At 47.4% G+C, this 23,124-nt stretch overlaps 1 protein-coding gene and 1 non-coding gene across 8 annotated transcripts in view; one reads left to right on the top strand and one right to left on the bottom strand.

The window, feature by feature from the left end:
* LOC119390134 (uncharacterized) overlaps nucleotides 1-23,124 on the top strand; it is a 282,319-nt gene that overhangs the window by 136,842 nt on the left and 122,353 nt on the right. For all 7 annotated transcript variants that reach the window (XM_049413916.1, XM_049413925.1, XM_049413922.1 and 4 more), the window contains 4 exons: nucleotides 8,565-8,703; nucleotides 10,623-10,880; nucleotides 17,255-17,434; nucleotides 18,425-18,542. In XM_049413916.1, coding sequence (XP_049269873.1) covers nucleotides 8,565-8,703; nucleotides 10,623-10,880; nucleotides 17,255-17,434; nucleotides 18,425-18,542 — 695 coding nt within the window. The remainder of the gene's footprint in view (nucleotides 1-8,564; nucleotides 8,704-10,622; nucleotides 10,881-17,254; nucleotides 17,435-18,424; nucleotides 18,543-23,124) is intronic.
* On the bottom strand, nucleotides 12,793-12,866 carry Trnas-aga (transfer RNA serine (anticodon AGA)). The gene has a single exon. It is a non-coding gene; the product is annotated as a tRNA-Ser (tRNA).

The raw sequence follows: 23,124 nt of genomic DNA, 5'->3' as shown, positions 1-23,124 counted from the left end.
CGCGAACAACAAACCGAAATGAGCATGCGCAGCAACAACCGTGAATCAAAAACAGGCAACCTATCACCTATCACTGTCGAGGAATCGGACCTCCTTGTCATTCAAAAACACAGATGGCGCACTCACACACTTATCAGGACCAAGTTTGTGAATCTGAAACGCTTCAATAATTTCACGTTCTTTCTGTGTTTTAGCTCTCCCAGTCACCGAAACGTTGCTGAATAGAGGGGCGCAACCGCACACTTTGCAGTGAATCGGTAGATTTCCACCCGTGCCCGTAGGAAGTAAATTTGCGTGCTCACGCATTCTGTCATTCACACACCTACCCGATTGCCCAATATATTCTTTGCCACAGGTCAGGGGAATACTGTAGACAATGCTAGTATCACACCTGCTGAATCTGTTGACATGCGCCGTATTACAACTGGACCTACTAATCTCATGCCGCGCAACTCGCTTACATATGCTGGACAAAATGCAGGGTGCAGAAAACACAAGCTTGACGCCGTTTCTCCCTGCCACCTTCTTAAGATTGTGCGATACGCCATGTAAGTATGGCATAACCACTACTTGCTTCTCTTCACATGCCTTACGCTGTCTAGAAGGCTGTTTCTTTTTCATGTGCAGAGATTCCGCCACCGCCTCAATCATAACCTGAGAGTAGCCTGCATTCACCAGCCTCTCAACCTGCTGATGAAAACCGGTTTGCATTTGATGCGTACAACTTTTTTCCAATGCATTGGAAATGCAAAGGTTGGCAATGCTCGCTTTACGAGCTTCGAATGGGAAGACTCAAACGGAAGGAGCATCTTTTTAGTCCTAGGACTGTACATCCAGCAGATATGATGATGGGAAAAAATTAGTGACAAATCCATAGGTCGGCAAAAAACGTGGAGCTCACTCAGACTCACTCACGAAGCATATCTTGTCCTTAGAGCTCACTCGGACTCAGATTCACCAAAGTTTTCCTCATCCGGACTCACTCGGACTCAGACTCACTATACTTTTTCTGAACCGGACTCACTCGGACTCAGGCTCACCAAAATATAATTCACTCGAACTCACTCAGACTCAGACTCACGGCTCGATCTGAGTCTGAGTGAGTCTGAGTGAGTCGACTCATGAGTTCGTTAGCTTATAATTAGCCTTTTTCTACCATAATGTCAATGCCCTTTAACGCCAATATCTCGCACAATCGGTGCGCTACTTAGCATCTCTTGATCTCGTACCTTCAAATACGAGTTATCTGAGTTTGCAGTTTGGTAAGGACCTTTTTATTGAAAGAGATGACTCACACGAGATATTTTTATCAGTAACTTCCCGTGAAAAAGTTTGCGGGGGGGAGGTCAAGGCACTTCCTCCCCCTCTCCCTCCTCAACTCACGCCTCTGATCAATAAATATTGAGCTGACGTATGAACGGCAGCGCGTTGAAGTATGTGGCACTATATGTGAGTATAAACATGAGCCGACATAAGGCTGATAGTAATGCTGAAGTAGTGTAGGACCACAGGTCGGCAAAAAATGTGGAGCTCACTCAGGCTCACTCATGCAAGAGATTTTGCCCTTAGGGCTCACTCGGACTCAGACTCACCAAACTTTTCCTCAACCGGACTCACTCAGACTCAGACTCACCAAAATTTTTCCCAACCGAACTCACTCGGACTCAGACTCACAAAAACTTCACTCACCCGGACTCACTCAGACTCAGACTCACGTCTCGATATGAGTCTGAGTGAGTCTGAGTGAGTCGACTCATGAGTGAGTTTGCCGACCTATGGACAAATCTAAAAACCTAATAGTATTATCAAATGGTTCTTCATGAGTGAAACATAGGTTAGTGGAGCAGGACTTAAACACCTGCAAGATGTCACTGATGGTACTAGTGAGGCAGTCACTTGGTCCAATATTTAAAAGAATAAGAAAGTCATCTACGTATCTGAATATATGGGAGACTCGTCCATCATTTAAAATTGTACACACAGAGTTGTCGAATTTTGCAAGGTATATGTTACATAGAATAGGCGCCACGCAGGAACCAATGCACACACCATTTTTCTGCAAGAATAACTTGCCTTCGAAATTCACAAAAGTAGCCCGAAGATAAAACATTAAAAGTTCCATGAAGTTGCCCGTCGACAGGCCGCAACTACTTTGAAAGGCCGTCTCCCCATTACATTCGATAAGTTCCTGTACCGCCACAAACAGATCTTGATGGGGAACGGAGTAATAAAGCTCCTCTATGTCCACCGAGAACGCCGAGTTTGCTGTCATATTTGCCGACTTCAAGAAATCAATCACCTCCCTGGAACTGTCAATGCCAAAAGGATCATCAATGGTGAGCGACTTCAGGGAACGTTGCAGGAACCTTCCGGCTAATATATAGCTAATATATGGGAGACTCGTCCATCATTTAAAATTGTACACACAGAGTTGTCGAATTTTGCAAGGTATATGTTACATAGAATAGGCGCCACGCAGGAACCAATGCACACACCATTTTTCTGCAAGAATAACTTGCCTTCGAAATTCACAAAAGTAGCCCGAAGATAAAACATTAAAAGTTCCATGAAGTTGCCCGTCGACAGGCCGCAACTACTTTGAAAGGCCGTCTCCCCATTACATTCGATAAGTTCCTGTACCGCCACAAACAGATCTTGATGGGGAACGGAGTAATAAAGCTCCTCTATGTCCACCGAGAACGCCGAGTTTGCTGTCATATTTGCCGACTTCAAGAAATCAATCACCTCCCTGGAACTGTCAATGCCAAAAGGATCATCAATGGTGAGCGACTTCAGGGAACGTTGCAGGAACCTTCCGGCTAATTTCTGCCAGGAACCTGTTTCTGTGACAATGGTTCGCATGGGATACTCCGGCTTGTGGGTTTTCACCGTAAAGAAGGCAGAAAGCACATCGCCCTTGCTCTTCCTGACGGCCTTCTCTAACGACTCGAGGTTCAGCCGTTTTAAAAGCTTCACAGCCTTCATTCTCACCCTTGACGGCTTCTCGTTCACCACCTTGAAATTCTTAGCTATAGCTTCGCTAGCCTTCCTATTGAATAAGGCATTTGGGAGTACAACAAACCCACCTTCTTTGTCGGATTGCAGAACGCTAAGGCTGTGGTCCACGAGGAAGCGGACGACTGGCCGCAGAACTTTGTCAGTGGGACCATGACTTGAACTCTGCTTCATCAGATGGTCAAGTCCTTCCGAAAGGCACCTTTCTTTCTCTTCCACAGGGACTTTCGCAGACAAGTCACGAACCGTAGCTAGCAACCGATGCCGAGGCAAACGTGGCTCTAAGGCGAACTTCGGTCCCTTATCCAAGAGCGCATTGACGCTCGGTGGAACCGAGGCGCCGTCCAAAAATACCACGCCCCCCGCACTACACTTTCGCTGGGGTCTCTTCGGCACAAGTCGCACTACTTCCCGCCACTGGCCTTCTGTCAGAAGTCCCGCACGATGAACCTGTTGGCGGAAAAGAGACGGACCTAAACGGTCCCCGTAATCTTGCAGGCACACTATCTTGAGCCAGTCTTTCCAGTGCCTAACCTGTCTCCACGTTTCTGCAATCAAGATTTTACAAATCCTCTTCCAATGCCTTTCCGACGGCGGCAGAGTCCGGAACAAGGCGACAATATCCATAACAGGAACTTTGGCCTTGACACATCTGGAGAGATATCTTGCCTTGCAGTTGTAGTACACAATTCCTTCCACGCAAATGCTCACACGGCCCACTGAAGAACGCGCACACAGTAAAGAGCCCAAGGTACAAGAAAACGAGTTCATTAGGGTGGCTTGTTGGGCAAGTTGGTACATTGTTCTTCGTAAGGAAATGCCAGCAGCACTAAAGAAAAGAGAAGAAACTGAGCCAGGAAAAAGAGACAGGAACAGGTAGGATGCTGGACTAACAACTGACTTTATTTCGATGAAGACGCGAACAACAAACCGAAATGAGCATGCGCAGCAACAACCGTGAATCAAAAACAGGCAACCTATCACCTATCACTGTCGAGGAATCGGACCTCCTTGTCATTCAAAAACACAGATGGCGCACTCACACACTTATCACACACTTGCCAACCTTTGCATTTCCAATGCATTGGAAAAAAGTTGTACGCATCAAATGCAAACCGGTTTTCATCAGCAGGTTGAGAGGCTGGTGAATGCAGGCTACTCTCAGGTTATGATTGAGGCGGTGGCGGAATCTCTGCACATGAAAAAGAAACAGCCTTCTAGACAGCGTAAGGAAGTAGTGGTTATGCCATACTTACATGGCGTATCGCACAATCTTAAGAAGGTGGCAGGGAGAAACGGCGTCAAGCTTGTGTTTTCTGCGCCCTGCATTTTGTCCAGCATATGTAAGCGAGTTGCGCGGCATGGGATTAGTAGGTCCAGTTGTAATACGGCGCATGTCAACAGATTCAGCAGGTGTGATACTAGCATTGTCTACAGTATTCCCCTGACCTGTGGCAAAGAATATATTGGGCAATCGGGTAGGTGTGTGAATGACAGAATGCGTGAGCACGCAAATTTACTTCCTACGGGCACGGGTGGAAATCTACCGATTCACTGCAAAGTGTGCGGTTGCGCCCCTCTATTCAGCAACGTTTCGGTGACTGGGAGAGCTAAAACACAGAAAGAACGTGAAATTATTGAAGCGTTTCAGATTCACAAACTTGGTCCTGATAAGTGTGTGAGTGCGCCATTTGTGTTTTTGAATGACAAGGAGGTCCGATTTCTCGACAGTGATAGGTGATAGGTTGCCTGTTTTTGATTCACGGTTGTTGCTGCGCATGCTCATTTCGGTTTGTTGTTCGCGTCTTGATCGAAATAAAGTCAGTTGTTAGTCCAGCATCCTACCTGTTCCTGTCTCTTTTTCCTGGCTCAGTTTCTTCTCTTTTCTTTAGTGCTGCTGGCATTTCCTTACGAAGAACCACTTAAGTGTTGCATGTGCGCGCCCTCATTTTCATTGATGACGCGAGTTGCCACTATCAGAATCGAAAAGTTGTTTCCATCCATCCGCCCCTTTCAGAATGTAACCACTGCAAAGCTTTTCGTCAGCTCGACACCAAACCACACATCCTTGACTGCTATCGATGAGGCAGTTATATGGCTAGCGCTCGTTAGGCCTATGCTGCGGGTTTACAACTTGGCATGCGTGAAATAAGGTGTGGGTTCGTGGTCAGGAGAACAGCCGCGACAACTAACCTACATGAGCCTGCCAAGCTTGTAAGTCCACCTGCTGGTGGAAAAGGCGAAAGCCGGCATCGCAAAGCCTTTACATTTGCGGAACAGCGCCTTCATTGATGATGAAATTGAGGCCGCACATGCGATATCTGCACCCTACGACAATGTAACTGTTTTTCAGACAAAAAAAACTAAAAGCCGAACAGCGGTACTGTGCACTTGACGCGGACGCGGGCGCCCGTTCGATGCAGAGCATGTGCACGGAACAGCGGCCGGAGCAAAGGCTTTTCGGGAAGCATGCCCGTGACACATCCTTTTTTTTCTTCCTTTTTTTTTTGATGCTCCGCTCCTCATTAGTTCCCTCGCATCCCCTCCTCCTTTGTAATGCCTTCGTCGCTCTCTCTTCGGCCACCGTACCTCTCTTGAGAAGTGCGGTCGCTACCTTGCTTAACTGAGCTGCATTATAGTACATAACTGGTCTTTCATCTCGGGGGAGGCTACGCAATAAGCGGTATGTGCATACATGGAGTTCTATGGGAGGATAAACGGGAATAAGAAAAGACCGCATTATAGCCGGTCCTGCGATATAGGTGGTCCGAGCTGTACAGCTGCCCATCATCTTAACCTGGGCACGCGAGCATTGACCGATAAGTGCCGTATAGCCGAGCACAGTGGCAAAATGAGAATACGAGCGCGCGCGCGATTAGCAGTCCTATGCAGATGTGTTGTGCTAGGCTGTTCCGGGAACTGACCTCCCCCACTTCTTTTGAATACCATTATCGTCGTCCTTTTTTCTTTTCTGAATGCTGCCATCAAGTTATAAAGAATAGGCCAAGTGGTTGCGCATGAGATGGATGGATCTGATATAGACCAGCTGATTATACGTGCGTATCAGCATTGTTCTTTTTTCTTTTTCCTGTGGTTGACAGAGCAGTTTCCTGAGGCAACAAAGATACTTGCCACGGCAAGGCAAAAACAGGACAAAAAAAGCAGGCGGGGTTGGGTCCGTTTCGTATAGTAACTGTCTGGCAGACGAAAGCTGCACCAGACTGTTCACTGCGTGCATGCGCATATTCTCGTTCATTTCGGCGCTGAGCTGCTTTATGCTTTATATGCCACTTACCAACTTGGCGGTCGACGTTCACATGTTCAGGTTTAAAAAAATGGACGGCTGTACACATCCATGGAATGTTATGGAATGCTGCTTAGTTCTGCCTTATTCAGCTGTTTTAATTTTCACAAGTTCAGTTTTTTCACTCGGCAGTGAGCCTTTAGCAGCTCCAAAAACCTTTTTCCCTGCTCTAAAATATGCTTTTGGCTGCTCCGAAAGCCTTTTCTTCCTGCTCTGAAATTCGCTTTTGGCTGCTCCAAAAGCCTTTTTCTCTGCTCTAAAATGCACTTTGGGCTGCTCCAAAAGCCTTTTTTCCTGCACCAAAATACGTTTTTGGCTGCTCTAAAAACCTGCTCCAAGATGGCTTCAGCCAATCACATCACTGCCTTTGCAATGAATCAAATCTCGTGCTACAGGGAGAGGGAACAGTACCCATGATGAAGTTCTCCCAATCGTCTTCAAAATCTCTACTCGCTGTAATTGGCCGCCCCAGGCTGAGTGCGCCGGGAGCTGTGTCACTTCTGCCGGAGGAGTACGATGTTTGAAAGACCGTGCACTGGTGCATGGGTGCAGCAAGTAGCCTGTTGAATCAATGAGGCGACGACGAGTTTCTTGCAAATGATGCTCACTGCACGTCTTTGGGATGCTCTGAGGTTTGCACGACAAGGTGCACTGCGCCTGGGTTACCAAATAAAAGCATGCAGTACGCTTGCTGTCAGTGCAGCATGGTTTTTCGGTGCCCATGCCGCTCAACTCTGCCAGCGAGCTGCTTTTGTTGCTACAAAGCGACACGTACTTGAAAGTGGCTTCGCACAACACTACTGCTGTGAAGTTGCGAACGGCAGCATGGTGCGCTTAGGTTGTCGCCTATTAAAAGTGTGCAGTACGCTTATAGTAGTGCTTTGTCACACATGTAGCTTAGCAGATAGCTGAAGATGGTTGTTGTGATGGGTTTGTCAGCGATAAGTTGTACTGGTGCATTGGTCAGTGGATGCGATCTCACCTTTGCTCTTTGATGCTTATCCCTAAAGGCATTGCTGCAGTCGCATGGAAGGCTGAATCATGGATCAACCGATCCCGGCAGTTACCGAAAAAATGCAAGACCTTTTGCAGCACATTGTGGTGTTGCCGAGTTGAGGGGCACAGCGAACTTTTATTCAACAAAGAGTTATCGCGGTTATCTCTTCTTGCATTCCAAGGCGTTGGTTTATCGTAGGTGGTCGTAGCTGTATAGAATAGCATCAGGAAATGTTGCTGTGCCAAAGCTGACCGCCAGGCTTTATGCTTCCTCCCATATTTTCCCCTCACTGCCATTGTGCCTCAGGAGAAATGCCTGGAAATTGAGCAACCTCACTCGCGGCGTCCGAAATCTGTGTGCGGTGCTTGCCGATCTTCATTATGGTTAAACTGGAGCAGGGAACACGCACGTGTGCACTTCATGCTCAAGAAGGCTTGTTTTGATTTTTTTTTTTCACTTCGTATGCACCATATTTTTACTGCGACCGTGTCCGAAGTGTTCGTTGTAAAAGTAGGAGGCTTTGAAAAATGCTCATTATAGTATCTGGACACAGTTTCAGTGGGTAGCATCGGAAAATCGTTTGTGCACCAAAATATGGTCGTTATAACCAATAGATTGCTATATCTGGGCTCGTTGTAAGTGGGTTTGAATGTACGAAACTATGGTTCACGATTACCCTGTGGCCTTCCTAAGAATACCAAGCTTGGAATGCAAAGCTCAGAGAGTTCTTAGCACGCATGTAATGATATAGGGTCGATGCTAAATGCAAAGAAACCTTTTTAACTTGAACACCCTACAAAAAGTGCATTTGTTTGTTGTGATAGTGCTGTTCTGTCTGAAATCTTTGTGGAGGGCCTCGTGTCCACCATTGCTCTTGCATCAGGTAGCAAAAGAAAGAAGAGGCACACAAAATTGCAGTGCAGTGGAGTGTGAATGGCCGACAGCTTCTGGCATCAGTCCTGTTGCGGTGTAGCATGTACTGGGCATGCGACCTGATAGAACATCAACGAGGAGGGGGACTACTCACGACTCTTTGTATATGGGTGAAACATGTTCAATGCTAGTGGATTGCCAAAGGGAGCTTCTACGAAACTTTATAATTCAATGCTTGCTGCTAATTAAGCCATCTCTCTGGAAATAAAATTGCCTGTTGAAAAGTCAGTGTTGCTTAAAGGCATTTTGTTTTTGCCAAAACAAGCAGTGCTGTAGAAGAGGAGAGACATCATCCCATTGCATTTTCTAACGCAGATCTGAGACACACAAGAATGATGTGATCCAGTTCTGCACGCAGAGGATCCAGTCATTTGCCGATGACCCCAGCTTGCCGGACCGGTCGTCACACATCCTCCTTTGGGAGCTGCTTGTGCTCATGCTCAGGCAGAATGGGGTATGCATTGCTTGTTGCCACTCATTTGGGGTCATTCATCCGCCAGGTCCCAATGTGGACAGTGGTCATTTTCCTGTACACTTTTTCTGCTGATATCTTATGTTCTAGAGAGACATACCGTAAAATCCCGAGCAAGCGCCCCCCCTCCCCCCTACGGTGAACAATAATCCGACAAGAGGGGGGGGGGGGGCTTGGCTCGCTCGGTCGTGGATCAAAATTAAAGATGTTGGCAGTAGAGCCATTAAGAATGAAGAATGCACACTCGTGTTCTAATGAAATGCCTTATTGAATACGCATGCATTCACTGTTTTTATTCACCCGCCTCAGGTGAATGAAAACAGTAGATGAAGCAGTGAAAATAGTGGGAGTAGAGTAGGAGGTGCATATTTCAAATCCCCTGAAAAAGGGAGGGCGGTGCTTGTTCGGGTAGGGGCGCTTGCTTGGGATTTTATGGTACTATTCATCTTCAGTGCAAAAGTAATTCTTCATGTTGAATGCAAATCAAGTATTGTCAGAATGGAATGAAATGGAATATTGACCACTTTTGGGATAGACATTAAACATTGAACAGCCATTCTGAGAATTCATTTAAAATGATGTACAGATCATAGTATTTAAAATTTTAACATTAAAAGCACCAAGGGAGCTCCGTTGGGAATGGTGGAGCAGGTTCTTCACATGCACAGAGCTCTGCAGTGAGTGCAAATGATCGTTGTGTCGCAGTAAAGTCTGGCATACCCCTTGCAGCGCAGCCTACCACACTTTGCGTGAGCTCTCATCTTTTATGCATCTACAGTGTACATGGGAGTGAAATTTCTTGTATTTTTTGCCGAAGTTTCGTGTTCTTCTCCTTTTTTAATGTTTGTAAACTATGAGAAGAATAATTAGTATTTACAGATAGCTGCTATTTCTTCGAAGATGGTACTGGATAGGACACTGTTCAATTTGATACAATAAATGTTTGTTCATTCGACGCTCGTTACTTGGAAAATCGGATAATTGGGACGGGTTCTTTGGCCCTGGCCAGCATATACATTGTTTACATTGTAAACTCTGTTTAATTCGGTCGTATTTGGCCGCAACCCGGTTAATTCGAATGATCCCGGGAGCGCACCAATCTCGAAACACTGCAAATGTGCAGCGCAAAAGAGCGAAAATGACGTTCGCAGCCAACATAAAACAGGGCGGTGCAGTCCACGTATCCATTGTCATCATTGTGATAACGACAGGAAAGCCAGAACGCTTCATGCCTATTTGCGTTTACCACCGCGTGTGACACCTCGTTGGCCGCGGGCGTTCAAGAAGACGTGTTCACCATCCACAATCGCGTTCTTTGCGACCGAGGCTGCGGCAAACTTTCGTTTATAGGCGAAAGAAAGTATCGTCACATACGCATGGTGGTGGCGGTACTTAATAAGGTAAGGGTGCAGAATACGTTTCAGGCTGATTAGGACATGGGGGTCTTGCACCATGTTAGCATTGTGAGAAAAGTCGCAGGATGACAAAAATTGCGGCTTTTACACTGCTCTTATATGAAATTGGTACAGCATTTGCGTATTCACCAAGAAAATTAAAGCTTGTTGATGTCATGGACCTTTGTTTATTGTTTTTTTTGGTGCTTTTGATAGTTTGGTTAAATCAGACAATTTTTCCGGTCTCGTGTAATCTTTAACGAGCTTTTACTGTATTTGAAATTTTATAAATATTTGCACACTGTAATTTCTGGATAGGGTTGCCAACTCTTGGGTGGGCTAGGTCAAGGCAAGTAAAAGAGGAAGCTGGCAACAACAGATCCTATCAGTGCCAGTAGCCTCCAGTCTGTACATGGGATACCAAGGGTTACAGTAAATCAATTCAAGTTTCATAGGACTGGAAGAAGTATCTGAAATAAGTGATTGTTTATTCGGGTGGCTCTGCAGTTTGTCTCGGGTTCGGACATTGCCGAGTTGCTTCTTCGGGGCCACGACATCCTGGAACCGTCAACATCTGCGTCAGTGCTTGCGGGTCGACCGGGAGGGGAGGGAGGCGAAGCGACCTCACCCGAGGGGGCCGATGATGGCAGCAGTCCGTCACCCGATGAGGGCATTGTGGTGTCCGATCGGGCACAACTTGGAACCACAGGCTCAAGTCGCGTGCTGGCGAAATTCCGCGAGTTCCTCCTCTTTGGGCATAAAAAGGTGAGACACCTGTCACTTCTTTACCTGTGTGCATGTGTACAGGATGGGATTCCTGTGCAATGCTGATTGCATGTGATGCATCTTTACACATAGTGTTCTGCTGTCATCAGGTAGTGAAGTAGTTGAGATTTTCATACCGACTAAGCTGTGTTTTGGCACAGGAGAGAGACATTTTGAGAACCACAAGCTGTTGCTTGAGCATTTCCCACCTTGAAGTTGCTGTTAAGGGGCCTGGTATTTTATTTGAATTTAAAAAATACCATTGCTTTGTTATCACTTGAGCCTTTCAAAAAAATCACAGTTTCACTGTAAGGGCGAAGCAATGAATGCGATAGCAACAAATTGGAATGTTATACGGAGTAAGGCTAGCAGCTAACTCTTTTGGAGCCGATCTCTGGTAACTCTACAGAAGGTAAGGGAATACGGCCGGTCCCGGGAGAGAAGCGGTTTTCGTGCTGCCTGCCGTCTCAACGTGAAATGAACGGTAAAAGCAATGCACGCTTATGTCTGTCGAGATAGCATGCGCGCCAGCGCTCGTGACCTCGCTCTTCTGATTAAAGTTTGCAGTTGCTGCTCGAGCGATGCAAACACACCCTGCCTCCCTCGGCGACAGCAGGTCTCGCACATGGGGTGATGTTATCACTTGCACCCTCCTTGCGACAGAGATTTCATCTCTCCTACAGCCGTATTCGTCACCAGCGCTCGCGCGCTTTTACTCACGAGTAGAACATACGTAAAAACCGGAATATAGGTTGAATTTTTCTTTCAAAAAAATGCGATGAAAAGTCGACCCTCGTCTTATATACCGGTCATTGGCAGAAAAAAATGTGGAAGTCTCGCAACAATGGGCAGCTGAAGTCAGAAGCCTTCATTGCCATCGTGAGCATCAGCAGCGGCGGGCTGGCGGCACCGATGGGCAACGCCATTTTGCTTTTTCTTCTGTCAAGTGTGGCTGCTTCGGTTATCCGCTGTTTTTATTTTTCAGTTTCCTTCAGAAATGAGTGGTAGCCGACGGCAGTTTACGATAGGCTTTAAGAAAAAAAGTTATCGAGTATGCCGAAGCGCACGGCAACCTGGTGGCACAATGGGAATTCGGTGCATCGGAGAAAAGCGTCTGATACTGGAGGAGCCAAAAGCAGCGCATCACATCCTGCAGCAACCAAAGAAAAACTTCGTTTCGTGGACGGACTGCAGTGCACCCCGAACTGGAAACGCTACTCGCCGAGTTCGTCCGGGAGCTGCGTGCAAGGTCGCTACCCATGACAGCGGAGTGCATCCTGTTGTGTCGGCGGGCGGTGACCGACGGCGAGGGCCCGACGACTGGACATGAGACGCGCCGCGCGCCGGCATGGCCCGCGACACAAGTGGGAGAAGTGAGAGTCCGGAGCCCGCGGAAGCCCAACAAAGACTGAGCCGGCCAGTGGCCGTTTATTCGAAACATGACAGAACGGACACGCGTGCACACGCGATTGGCTACAGGCAATCATGTATTGCAAATCAGTTCTGCGGAAACCCGCAAGGTGGCGGAAGGGTTAAGAAAGAGAAAATAGACAACCACCCGTTTGTAGCACGAAGCCACAAGGAAATCCATACGGATTTCTCAGAAATAAAGCCTCATAGTTGTCGAAAAATTCGTCCTGGTCCGGGGATCGAACCCGGGACCAACGCCTATCCGGGGCGGTCGCTCTACCAATTGAGCTAACCAGGAAGCTAGCAGTTGGCAGCGCGAGGGCGAATCCATCGACAACTCGAAGCAACTGGACACATATTGCAAATCAGTTCTGCGGAAACCCGCAAGGTGGCGGAAGGGTTAAGAAAGAGAAAATAGACAACCACCCGTTTGTAGCACGAAGCCACAAGGAAATCCATACGGATTTCTCAGAAATAAAGCCTCATAGTTGTAGAAAAATTCGTCCTGGTCCGGGGATCGAACCCGGGACCAACGCCTATCTGGGGCGGTCGCTCTACCAATTGAGCTAACCAGGAAGCTAGCAGTTGGCAGCGATCCCCGGACCAGGACGAATTTTTCAACAACTATGAGGCTTTATTTCTGAGAAATCCGTATGGATTTCCTTGTGGCTACGGGAGGCAATCATGTGTGCCGATACAGACGACCTCTGCCGACATCACAACACAATAAGGCGCACTCATGCGCGTGCCATTCACAGATGGCGCCACTACACCACACATCCGCGGGAAAGCTCTCAAGATAGCGCGTGACTCTGGGCTCACGAGGGCGCATTTCAAGGGCTTGCCATCGTGGGTGCGCCGATTTATGAAGCGGAAGGGCTTTGTGCTGCGGCGGCATACTTCCGTGGGTCAAAAACTGCCCGAAGATTTCGATCACAAGCTGGTCGAGTATCAGCACTTCGTCATACAGCTTCGTCGACAGCGTTGCTACATGATGGGACACATGGGCAACGCTGACGAAACTCCGATCTGGTTTTATATGCCTTCGAACACGACTGTGTCCGCTAAAGGATCAAAGCAAGTGAAGCTCTTGACAACGGGCAACGAGCATTCGTGATTTACAGTGATGCTTGCGTGCACAGCCGATGGAAAGAAGCTGCCCCCTTATATAATTTTCAAGAGAAAAGGGCTACCGTAAGAAGGCTTTCCTCGGGATGTGATCGTGAGAGCAAACGAAAAAGGGTTCATGAATGAGTCTCTCATGCTCGAATGGATCCGGCTCGTGTGGAATCGGCGACCCGGTGCACTTTTTCAGCGACCGAGCATGTTGGTCCTCGACTCATTTCGAGGCCACCTCACGGCCGATGTAAAGGGAGCCCTGTCTGATGGCAAGACGGATCTTGTCGTGATCCCTGGGGGACTAACATCAATCCTCCAGCCACTGGACGTAGTGCTCTACAAACCATTAAAGATCGCATGCACGAGCTCTACAATGAGTGGATGCTGGGCGACAATCCCAAGACCCCCGCCTACGACGTCCACCTCTCGCGACTGTTTGTGGCTGGGTGTCGTCAGCATGGAAATCTCTCCCGGAAGAGATGGTGCGCAGGTCTTTTCGCAAATGCTGCATCAGCAACGCATTGGATGGAACGGAGGACGATGCACTCTGGGACGTTACTAGTGACAAGCAGGCGTCGTCCGACTCAAGTTCGGACGAGTCTCAGTGACAGCGCTTTGTGGCCTTCTGGCATTTTAACTAATCAGTGTCCAAATAAAAAGAAATGTCACCACAGTGCAGCTGGTTGTGTCGCATATTTATCAAGGTAAGGGTGCGCCGCAATACTTTGCAATTTAAAAAAAATTTTTTTTTTTTGGAGATTCAAAGTTTGGGGGGTCGACCTATAATCCGGTCCGACCTATATTCCGGTTTTACGGTATGATGCGTGGGGCGATGTTGTCAATTTGGACTTTCTATAGAACATAGTGGCGGCGATGGCGATTGCAAAAACTTGTCAAGTGTCCATATACCGTAAAATCCTGAACAAGCGCCCCCCTCCCTTTTTCGGGAAATTTCAAATATGTGCCAATGATTGAGCAAGTGCATCCCCTTCCCCTCCCGCTATGTTCACTGTTTCATGCACTGTTCTTATTCGCCCGATGAGGGCGAGTAGTGGCAGTGAATGCATGCGTAGTCAATAAGACATTTCACTGGAAGCATGCACGGCTTTTCCGCCGCCATCTTGAGTTTCGACCCATGACCGAGCAAGGGCCCCCCCAACCCCTCCAAATATTGTTGGACTGCCTTCACCGCAGAGGGGGCGCTTGCTCGGGATTTTACGGTAATTGCTATCGCAGTAAAATTTCTGAGTTAAAGCAGGCTGACTAGAGCATGTCAAGGGTGCTTTGTTATCTGATTTCGTTTGTATTGGCTCGTGCTTTCGTGCTGTTTTGACTCGGCTCAAAAGGCAGTGTTTCTCGGCCAGCATTGTTCAACAAAACACTTGGAATTCATCCGGAAAAAAAAATTATGCCCTTGTATATGTGCAGAGTGAGTGCAGCAAGATTGCTTTGTAGAATTGCAATTTAATGAAATATTCTGCTCAGTCTTTTCACTTTAGTTGAGATCTGAAAATGGCTGCACATTATTGAAACGTAAATAAAATAAGGCAGCCCGTCTCACAAAGTTAAACTGTTGTTTTTCTAACCAGGCTGTTTTTCTTTAGCTGCTGACAATTGGAGCAAGCTGTCCACGTTGACACAGCAGCTGTATTATGCTCAAATGATCGTAGCTTTCTTTTTGTTCTGGGCAAGCTGGACAGTGATGCCAAGGGTTACGGTAAAATCTCATCAATTCAAACTTCATAGGACTGGAAAGAAACGCCAGCCCTGCGCAGAGCGGGCAGCACAGTCACAGCGAAAGCTGGAAGAGCGGCCTTTCAAGAGCCCATTCAAAACTCTCTTGGGGAATACAAGTACGCATGTCAGGTATCCGCTACGCCACAAATACAGTCGAACCCGGGTATATCGAACTCGCCAAAAAACGTTTATTAGTTCGATATATGGCATAATTGGATATAGGCCCGCTATAGGATTTTGACACAAAGGCACATAACATTAAGAAAAGTACTTTATTAATATGGTGGCTTACTTGCGTGCCCTACTTTGGAACAAAATAGTCCTGGATTTTCTTCTGTGTCAACGACTTCGCTACCTGCGACAGCACGCACGCCTCCACGTTGTCCAACGAGTCGGAGCAGCTGAGGCCGCAACCTTCCACATTTACGCAATAGCGCCGGACCAACGCAAGTGCACTAATCACTTCGGAGGATGTAGGCAATGGGCCATCGTCAATTTACGGTAATAGCTGACGGTAATAGCTCGATCATAGGGCCGGACACCGGGATGTTTCGCGACCGAACGTCCACAAACCATTTGTAAACGGCCGCTTCAACATCTTCGTACACAGCAGTGCGCACACGTCGGGCGCCACGGGCACCTGGCCTTTTGTCCGACTTGGCCCTGATGTCTGCCTTGTTCTTCAGGATAGTACTCAAGGTGCTCCTTGGAATTTTGTACGCGGCGGCGACGTCGGACTTCTTTTCACCGCGCTCGACCCGATTTATGATTTCGAGTTTCGCGGCGAACGGCAAATTCTGCCTCTTTGCACAAGCCATGACAACAGCGCGCCAATAAAGTTCACAGAGCACCAACAGGCAACACCACCAGCATGGACCACGCTGAATGAGGACTCGAAAACAGGCAGCAGCAGGCACACAAGCATAAAGAAAGAAAAAAATGGCGCTCACTTCTACCGCCTCCGCGCCTCGGAGAAAGCACGACGGCCTCTGATTGGCTGTAAGCGCTGCGAGCGGGCCAGGATCATTTCTTGCAGGGGGGTGTTCGCCCGTGCACAACCGGGTCTAAACCACTTTTTCTAGGGTGGCGCCGGCAGTTTTCCCCGCCACCGCGAGGGAAAGCCAACTTGCTGGGGCACTTTTGAGGCACATGGAGTTTGATATATCGGTTGTCATTGCTATTTTCGTTCGATGTAACAGTAACTTTTGCTATGTATTCTCAATGTAAATTTACCGTGTTTAGAAATTGTTCGATATACGGGATAATTTGATATAAACGGGTTCGATATAGTCGGGCTCGACTGTAGTAATTTTTGTGAAGTAGGGAAGCATCCACCATGCCATTATTTGTTCTTCTGTGGATAAGCGAGGTACTTGTTACGCATCTGTAAGGCATTATCTGCACTTTGTTTCTGCTGCATGTGGCTGATGACAGTGAAGAATTATGGTTGAGAACTTTGTAGTGGGTGGGAAGCTTTAAACCACACACTCGTTGTGCAATTTGCATTGTGTTGACTCCTGGTTATTATTTTACTCTTCTACCACGCTGCACACATGTTAACGTGATTTCTTGCCCGACATGACGCCTGTATAAGGTCTTTTTGCCAAGGCATTACAAGTACTGGCCTGGCTCTGTGGTATAATACTTGACTGCCTGGTTCAAATCCCATATGATCCTAGATAGTTTTTTTTTCTCATTTAATTTTTATTATTTTGCGCGATAGTGGTTACAGACACCGGAGGTGGACAACTACCTCACTGCCGTTGTGATCTGATAACAGCTTTCGCTGTAAAAAATGCCTGAATCAACTGATTGTTGAATTAACAAGGGTATCAAGAGCACAATAATTGAATGCGTCAGTGCACTTTAGTTTACTGAATGAAACTGCAAAGGCAGTTTCTGTGCTATCCAGAGCCCACCACAACATTTCTCGTAACTCGTGTATCACTCTGGAATGCTGAACCTCACGAATCGGGCAACAGAATTTTCCATTTGCTCCAAGATTATTATGCCTCAGTTGTAGTGCTTTTTGTAGTTCCATTTGGTACGCATAAGAGCATAGTATTGAAGAAGGGATGGCATTGTATTTTCTCTCTCTTTCAAAAAAGGATGCACTGGAGTGGGCAGTAAAGTGTGGCCTGTGGGGCCACGCCCTGTCTCTAGCCTCGAAGATGGATGCAAGGACCTATGCGAGCATCATGACTCGTTTCACAAATGCCCTGGCCATCAACGACCCGCTGCAGACCCTATATCAGCACCTGTCTGGCCGGCAACCTGCTGCGGTCACTGTGAGTAGCGAGCACTTTCGACTGACTGTGAAAACTCCCAGTATTTTTTTTTTTTTTCATAGTGTACACGAGGATAGCTTCATCTTGTAATGGTGTGCTTGCAATGAACTGGATACCAGCTACTCCTGCTTCGTGTTTATTTGCGAGTGACGGATCAGATGACATTTAGGGTAGCACTCAAAGCTTGCAAATTAAGGTTGTTCTCTCATGATAGCAGTCTCAGTTTTTCAAAACTTATGCTAATTCATTTACTTAATAATGACTTTAACTTGTTTGCAGAAAAAAATTCCTGAAATACAGGTATTTTGTGCGATTTGCCATGTTTTTGATTTTTTTCTTCAAAAGTACTTTGACAAGCAAGGAAAATCATAGACCCATTAGATTGTATTTCACTTGTTCTTTGAAGGAAATAAATGTGACCAAAAAGCGCATAATTTTTTTCCCTAAGTGCACTCAAAATTGAGAAATCGCGACATTGGCAGAAAAGCGTTTTTTGCGCCCGAAATTTATATATATTTTTTTCAGGCGAACAAAATTTGTTTTCACAAAACTAGCTTCGAAACCATTCTTCTGGGTCTAATGCCTAGGTCTACAGTAATTTTCGTCAAAATCTGGAATGCCCTGCCACGGTGGTCTAGTGGTTATGGCGCTTGACTGCTGACCCAAAGGTCGCGGGAACGAATCCCGGCCGTGGCAGCTGCATTTTCGATGGAGGCGAAAATGTTTGAGGGTGTGTACTTAGATTTAGGTGCACGTTAAAGAACCCCAGGTGGTCGAAATTTCCGGAGCCCTCCACTACGGCGTCTCTCATAATCATATCGTGGTTTTGGGACGTTAAATCCTAGATATTAGTATTATCAAAATCTGGAATGGCGACCGGGACCTCGTGTTCAATCTCATCTGGACACACCTTGGGGTGCTTTTTTTTGCATAATGTTTCTAGGTGGCTGGGTGGCCTTTTTTTTTAAGTGTATGCATGTATGTGTGCAGTGCATAGCGGATGAAAAGTGGGGTGACTGGCGGCCCCATTTGGCCATGATCCTGTCCAACCCATCATCACGGCCAGAGGTGGATGCACGGAGCATCACCACTCTGGGTGATGTGCTGGGTGAGTGGGGTTGAACACTACAGCTTCCTCGATCACATGGTTCTGCAAGCTAATTCTAACTTTTGAAAAGCCTATATATATTTTGATAGGCAGGCTGTCTGATGAAATACAGTTGTGAATCATGCTAAGCATATGGGCCAATATTGGATAGAGTAACGTATTTACTCGCATTATGAACCCACCCCCCACTTTGGTCCACGAAAAAAAAAAATATCTATTTTTTGTTGCATGTAGCTGTTCATTTTATTTCAGTGTGATTGCCGTTGATGATCGAAACAACGTTAAATCGCGCCATTATATCTCAAAACAACTGTGCAATAGAAGTCCAAACAAAGTTTAACAACCATGCTAAACAATTGCCAGCAGTGCAAGCGCAAACGACGCAGGTCGAAACTTAAAGTCGCGCCTTTTTGTGGTGGAGTGCGATCTGCTGAATGCAGAAGAAACCTCCTGCATATAGCACCACGCAAGCACAGTGGCATGTAAACAAAGCAAAAAATTACACCATCTCCCGCTAAAGGGAACCATGTGTGGATGCGAAGCAGCGGGCAAATAGTTCGCTTGAGTGGGAGATGGTGTAATTTTTTTTAGGAGCTGGCTCGCCAGGTTCTTAAGCTGGGGTGAAGTCCTGCGCCGTAAGCTGCATCCATCCATTCAAAGCGTCGTGGAACGCGAAGAGGAACACTACACGCGTTGTGTCTTCCCTCTAGCCTGGCCGTTAATTCTCACAGGGCGAGCGGGGAACGCGGTCGACAGGCGCGCGAGAGGGGGGGGAGTGTAAGAGAGGAGAGAGAGGGTGAGGGGATGTGCGCGCATCTGGCGCTCATTGTGGCGTTGCACAGGAGAGAATGAGGCGCGCGAGAGGGGGGGAGCGTAGGAGAGTAGAGGAGAGAGAGTAGGCGCATGTGCAGTAGAGCGCGGACGCCACCGCCAAACACAGCCCCGAGCAAAAGCTGCTTCGCATCTGAAAACAAAGCGCAATGGCGCCGATGGTGCAACATGCACTCGCAACGTGTGTGCGCCGTCATTCGTCGCTGCTTCTTTGTTGTCGGGTTTCTCGTGGTGAACTTCATTGGACACCTGCTATGTAGAGTACGATGGGCTGGTGTGCTAGCTACACGGCCGGTTTCAAACTATAGGTGATCGAACATGCACTGAAGCATGGGAACCGTGTGGTTGGACGACACTTCAGCGTCGATTCGGTGCGCATACTTTACTGGAGAAAGCAAGAGGGAGGGCTACAAAACAGGATCGTCGCACATTTCACGGGCCAAAGCAAGGAGAGTTTCCTCTTGTGGAGAGCGAAGTTCTCGAATATATGTTAAGAGGCTCCGTAGTGAGGGATGTGCAGTGTCCTACGAATTGATTCAAACTGACACGCGGGCCACGGTCAGATATTAAGGCATTCCTGCCACCGACTTCAAGGCCAGCAGCGGTTGGACGGCGAGTTTCTTAACACCGTCATGCGGAATTTCAGCTCTTATAGCTCCTGCAATTTTTTTCTCCCGCATGATGAACCCTCCCCCCAAACTGGCGTCAACTTTTCTAAAAAAGAAAAGGTGGGTTCATTACGCGAGTAAATGCGGTATTTGTAATATCTGATTAGGACTGCAGTGAAAGCTCAATACAATGAACCTTGATTTAATACAATCTGTGATGTGGCAAACGATTTCAGTTTCCCAATCTTGGCTTCATTGAAAACTATGTATTCTTTTTTGCGATTTGGTGAAGTAACTTTGGGCTGTAGTTTCAGTTTAATGAAATTCGTGCTAGTGTATATGTGCAGCTGGTCCCTCTTTCACAAACTAAAAAGCTGTAAAGATTTATCAAGAAGAATCAATCTTTTGAATGCGATCGTTCATTTGGAATTGCTGTCAGTTGGTGTCAAAAATCACCGTTGAGCTCACAAAATGAAACACACCGCTATATATAACTTTTTGGCTCCTAAAAGTTGGCTGTGACCCGTAATGTGGCCAATGCAATGCTATAGCACAAACAATCTTCCATATGTTCTGGTGGCAGAACCCAGCCTACCAATGATTATGACTTCAGGGCAACTCTTACATGTATCAGTATTAGAAATGGCAGCAAGAAAAAACACCATTGAGTGAAGGGAATGGAACATGGTTTACAAATTACTTGGTATTGCCACCATGTGCTATTGCATTGTCATGCGAGATAGGTGGAATTTTTTTCATGCTTGTAGTTTCTTCTCGGCTCTAATTTATTTGCTACTGCATGGTTTCATCCACACTGGAACTTCAGTATGTATTTATGGGACTGAACAACCTTAATGGTTACTTTTCGACGCTGCCACCTGTCGAAATAATATAATAGAAATGTCACATAGCAGGAGTATGTAAGCACCCTAGGGTGACAGATTTAGGATGAATACAGATACAAGAACCAGTCAGTATAATTGGAATGTTTGTTTTACAACTGTACCTAAGTGTGCCTCTCCCTCCTCACAAGTGTGTCAGGTATGTCCACTGTCTGCAGTGATGTGTATTGAGTACTTGGCAGGGTGTCTACCGACCGGGAAAACCGGGAATTCTCAGGGATTTTGGGTAGTCTGGAAATTCTCAGGGAAAACTCAGGGAAATTGTGCTCCCATCAGGGAAAATCCACAGTAACTTTATTGAGAGGCGACGAAAGTCGCGGTAGCGCTTGCTCGATATTTTGTGAACGCATTTTTTAAATCAAACGGCCGCTGCGGCTGCGGGTAAGTGGCGCACCTCGATGCTGTCATCGCCTTCGGAGCGGTGAAGTGGAAGAGAATCCGGCTAATGCGTGGCGTGCGGGAACCGCGAACCACGACACATCGTATCGCGCAATGTTGTCAAGGTGTTCTGAGAGTACGCGGTGTAGTTCTGTAATCTTTCTCGCGCGTGCTGTGCATTAGCGCCCGATATGGTGTTTTTGTTATCACCGCGTGTCAAGTAACAAGCATGATTAGTTATAGAAGCGGTAGCAGTAGATGTAACGAGCTTGAGTTATCTTGCAAGCGATCGCGATCGTGCAGGAAGCGGATGTCTTCAACAAGGCTCGTATCTGGCAAGCCATCCCGATCGGCGAGAAAAGAGACTACGCTTGTTGGCTGTTATCGGAGAGCTCACTCGCTCTGATCCCGAGCTTCAAAGATGCTATTTAGGACTCCGTGAAGAATATAATAAATTTGCAGGCGAGAGCTAGCGTAACTAAGGGGCCCATTCACAGCAAGGGAAAGCTTTTTTCTTTCTTTTTTTCCCGATGAGGGCACTGCTGAAACGAGTTTTAGGCGGTCGACTGAAATTTTTTCGAGCTGCAGCTCGCAATTACCAAACACACCACGTGAATGTTTGCTACAAAGCCGAATTACAAAACTTTTCAGAGCCATGGCATAGCGGCGACCGAAATTCGCGACACCGGCATGGTCCCACATGCTCGATTCGGCGCGCGATGTCGGAAAACGTTAACGTTTCCACCATAATCGGATGTGCCGTAATTCAGGCTGTTGCCGTGCGTGCTTTCATGCGATCTTAGCCCGCAGCTATATTGCCTTTTTTTTTTGCGATAGCAATTATATAGACACTCCGACGCGAATTTTTTGCCTTCGCCATGATCTTCCTTATCAAGTCCAAATCGCGATTACATCACCCCGCGCGTCGTATGCTCCATGTGCGAGTGAAAGTGCGCGAGCGCTGCCGACGAACGGGGCTTAAGCAGAGATGAAACGAGCCGACCGTCTCATTCGCGCGATGGGCACATGGAGATAGGAGCCGGCGCGTTGGGAAGGTGGGGGGGTGTGTGGCTGCGTGAGTCCGACAGGAAGTGCGTACTTTGTACCAGCGGGCGTGGTCGCGTGCGCCGCAGTATCTTTAGTGGGGATCAGCAGACGGCTCATAACTTTGTAGGTGTTGTGCTCTAATTGCAAAACTTCCGTTGAAGCCATAGCAGTGGCAGATCCCGGGGGGGGGGGGCGGTAGCGGCGATCCCCCCCCCCCTAAACCAGCCCAGCCCTCGCCCCCTCCCTTCAGTGCCTGTCGTCCACCTCCTTTGTCAGGTTGCTTGTTGAGTTTGCCCCCTTTGTCAGGTTGCTTTGCCTGCCACTGTCCAAAAGGGGTAAAGAGAATGTTGTCCCTGCTCTCTACCTCTCATTGCTCTACCCTTTCCTGCTTCCCTATGCACATTTCCAATGAAGGCTTCTTAGGCACCGCCAGGGCTGTTCTAAATATGCGTGACCCACCAAAATGCACTGCTGAGCGTAGGCTTCAGCCTTTGTACCCCCCCCCCCCCCCCCCATTAGGTACCTGAATCTGCCCCTGAGCCATAGATAGGGAACTTCTCTTAGTGCAGTGGCTGCGTTTCCTGAAGGAGCGAGCTGCTAGCCTATATTCATATAAAATTCCTCTTTGTTGCTATCGGATTTACTATTTTGCTCTCGCGGTGAAACTGTGACTTTTTCTAACGTGGGATGGTTTTCAATGTTGTGCGTTTGTGGAGAGCAAATGGTTCAATTGGGCAACATGATAGCAAAGGCGTTGCATTGCTCTGGGCAACGCACGAGGATTTGACAACAACCTGCAGCAGCAGGACAAGCGCA

The sequence above is a fragment of the Rhipicephalus sanguineus genome, chromosome 1 (genome assembly GCF_013339695.2).
Source record: "Rhipicephalus sanguineus isolate Rsan-2018 chromosome 1, BIME_Rsan_1.4, whole genome shotgun sequence".
Classification (NCBI taxonomy): Eukaryota; Metazoa; Arthropoda; class Arachnida; order Ixodida; family Ixodidae; genus Rhipicephalus; species Rhipicephalus sanguineus.
The sequence above is the reverse complement of the archived record's forward strand: the minus strand, read 5'-3'. Positions and strand labels throughout refer to the sequence as shown.